The sequence below is a fragment of the Trypanosoma conorhini genome, assembly GCF_003719485.1.
Source record: "Trypanosoma conorhini strain 025E chromosome Unknown Tco_14.4_contig_00901, whole genome shotgun sequence".
Lineage (NCBI taxonomy): Eukaryota > Euglenozoa > Kinetoplastea > Trypanosomatida > Trypanosomatidae > Trypanosoma > Trypanosoma conorhini.
In genome coordinates, this window is record NW_021704993.1 from 1 (window position 1) to 1,878 (window position 1,878).

The window sequence follows — 1,878 nt, forward strand, 5'->3', positions numbered from 1 at the left end:
GCACTGCCGTCGCCGCCCGTGATGTAGGCGTAGGCGTTCCGTGCCCACGGGAGGACGCCGCCTGAGAAGGTGTGCGGGGGGCCCGCGTTCGCGCGCTGCAGCCCCTCCGCCTCCCCGTCGAAGGGAAAGCCGCTGCCGTCCGCGGCGACGGTGCACACCTCGGCGAACTTCGGGCACTTGATCCTGCCGCCGCCCTCAAAGTGCTCCGACGCCGCCACCTCGATTTCGCCGCCCTCGGGGCACGCGTGCCACGCATCGTTGCCGAGGTGCTTCACCTGCACCGTGCCCTCCCCGCACCGCACCTGCGCACACACGCCGCTGACGCCCTCCGACTCGCTGCCCTCCGGCCGCTGCTTCACCCGCAGCGATTCCGCATCGAGGCACCACGAGCCCTGGCCGGTCAGCGAGCCGGGGAGAGACGTCACGCTCGCGTCCGAACACCTGCTGCGACCTGAGCCCCCGTCCGCAGGCCCGACGAAAAACAGCGAAACGTAGGGGCACCTGTCCCCGTTGCCGTCAAAATTCAATCCGGTGCACCTCCCGACGTGGTGGCGCTCGGATGTGCAGCGAAGTGTCGTGTTGTCGGAGGGGCTGCATAGCATGTGGGGGTAGGCGGTGCTGGAGTTGTCGAGCTCCGTGCACTTCTTCTCCAGGAAGCCGCAGCCGGTGCCGTTGCCCCACGCCATTGGCTCCGCCATGCCCCAATTTACGCCGTAGTAGCCCATATCCGCAAACGCCGCCATCGTCAGCGCCGTGTAGCGGCCGTCGCTGACGGTGGGGGCCATCAGTTCCTCCATGGCGCTGCGCCGCTTCCAGTGGGACCCCGCGCTCCACACGGCATTGTCCTCCAGCTCCATGCCCTCGAGCGAATCGCAGTTAAAGTGGGCTCTCGCCTTCGCCTTGACGTTGCTTCCGGCCACCATCATCACCGACGACTTCCCGCGCAGCCCATGCTTGTAGGACACGAGGCTCCTGTTTTTCAGGTTGTCGAAACCGAACCCCAGGGCGTGCGCAATCTCGTGCGCGAGGACGCGGACGGCGAGCTCCGTTCCGACCATTTGGGCCGGATTGTAGTTCACGACACCAACTGACGGACGACCATCCTCCAGCACAGCGCACATCATCCCCACGGCGGCTGCTCCATCATTCATCGGCCCAGCAGCAGCGTAGAGGACCATGTCGGCGTTACGCACACCCGTCGACTTGTGGTCGGCGGGAACCCCAAACATATAGCACGGAAAAGGAAGTTTGCTTGGCACAACCAAGGCGCCGGCCAGGGGTTTGACAAGGAGTCGGTCGGTGTGCAGCTTGACGGCGCGGGGGAGAAGAAAGCTTTCGTACAGCTTCTTCTTCTCCGCGGTCAATACGTGGTGCTCCTGGCAACGCAGCAGACCGCGGCTGAAGTCCGTGCGGTCCACTCCAGTTGCATTGCAGTGCTTCCTCGAGTCAGTCAGGTCCTCCGTGGACACCACGATGCGGATCGGCGCCCACCCCTCGTTGCTCTTTCCTCCTCCTGCGGTGGCGGCAGCGGCGGTGTACGCCTGCGCCGCGCCCTCTCCCCTGCGCGGCACCTCACGCACCACCGCCGTCGGCAGCGGGCCGCTCTTCCGCATCGCCTCGTCGAAGTTGCAGCGGTGGTTGAGGGCGGGGGCGGCGGCGAGGCACCCGCCAGCGCAGTGCATCGCCAGCAGTAGCAGGAGCGCCGCCAGCGGGAGAAGCGGCGCGGGGCAGCGTGGCCGGCGCATGGCTCGGGGAAAGCGCGTGTGTGTTGGCTTGTTGGGGAGTGGCTGTGTTGGCAGCGGCAGTTGCCTTGTCTGCAGGAGGGACACGAAGGAGGGAGGGAAAAGAGCAAAGGGATGCCGCAGCCACAAAAGGGGG

The 1,878-nt window shown here is 66.5% G+C and overlaps 2 protein-coding genes across 2 annotated transcripts in view; one reads left to right on the forward strand and one right to left on the reverse strand.

The window, feature by feature from the left end:
• Positions 1–2: 2 nt before the first annotated feature.
• Tco025E_08874 (surface protease GP63) lies at positions 3–1,745 on the reverse strand (the record flags this gene model as incomplete). Its single annotated transcript, XM_029375709.1, has 1 exon — positions 3–1,745. A coding segment is annotated over one exon (1,743 nt), but the record flags the coding sequence as incomplete, so codon positions are not given.
• Positions 1,746–1,856: 111 nt separating this feature from the next.
• Positions 1,857–1,878, forward strand: part of Tco025E_08875 (surface protease GP63) — a gene marked incomplete at both ends in the record, with an annotated part of 468 nt that continues 446 nt past the window's right edge. The window contains one exon of the mRNA XM_029375710.1: positions 1,857–1,878. This exon is cut by the window's right edge and continues 446 nt beyond it. Coding sequence (XP_029224178.1) covers positions 1,857–1,878 — 22 coding nt within the window.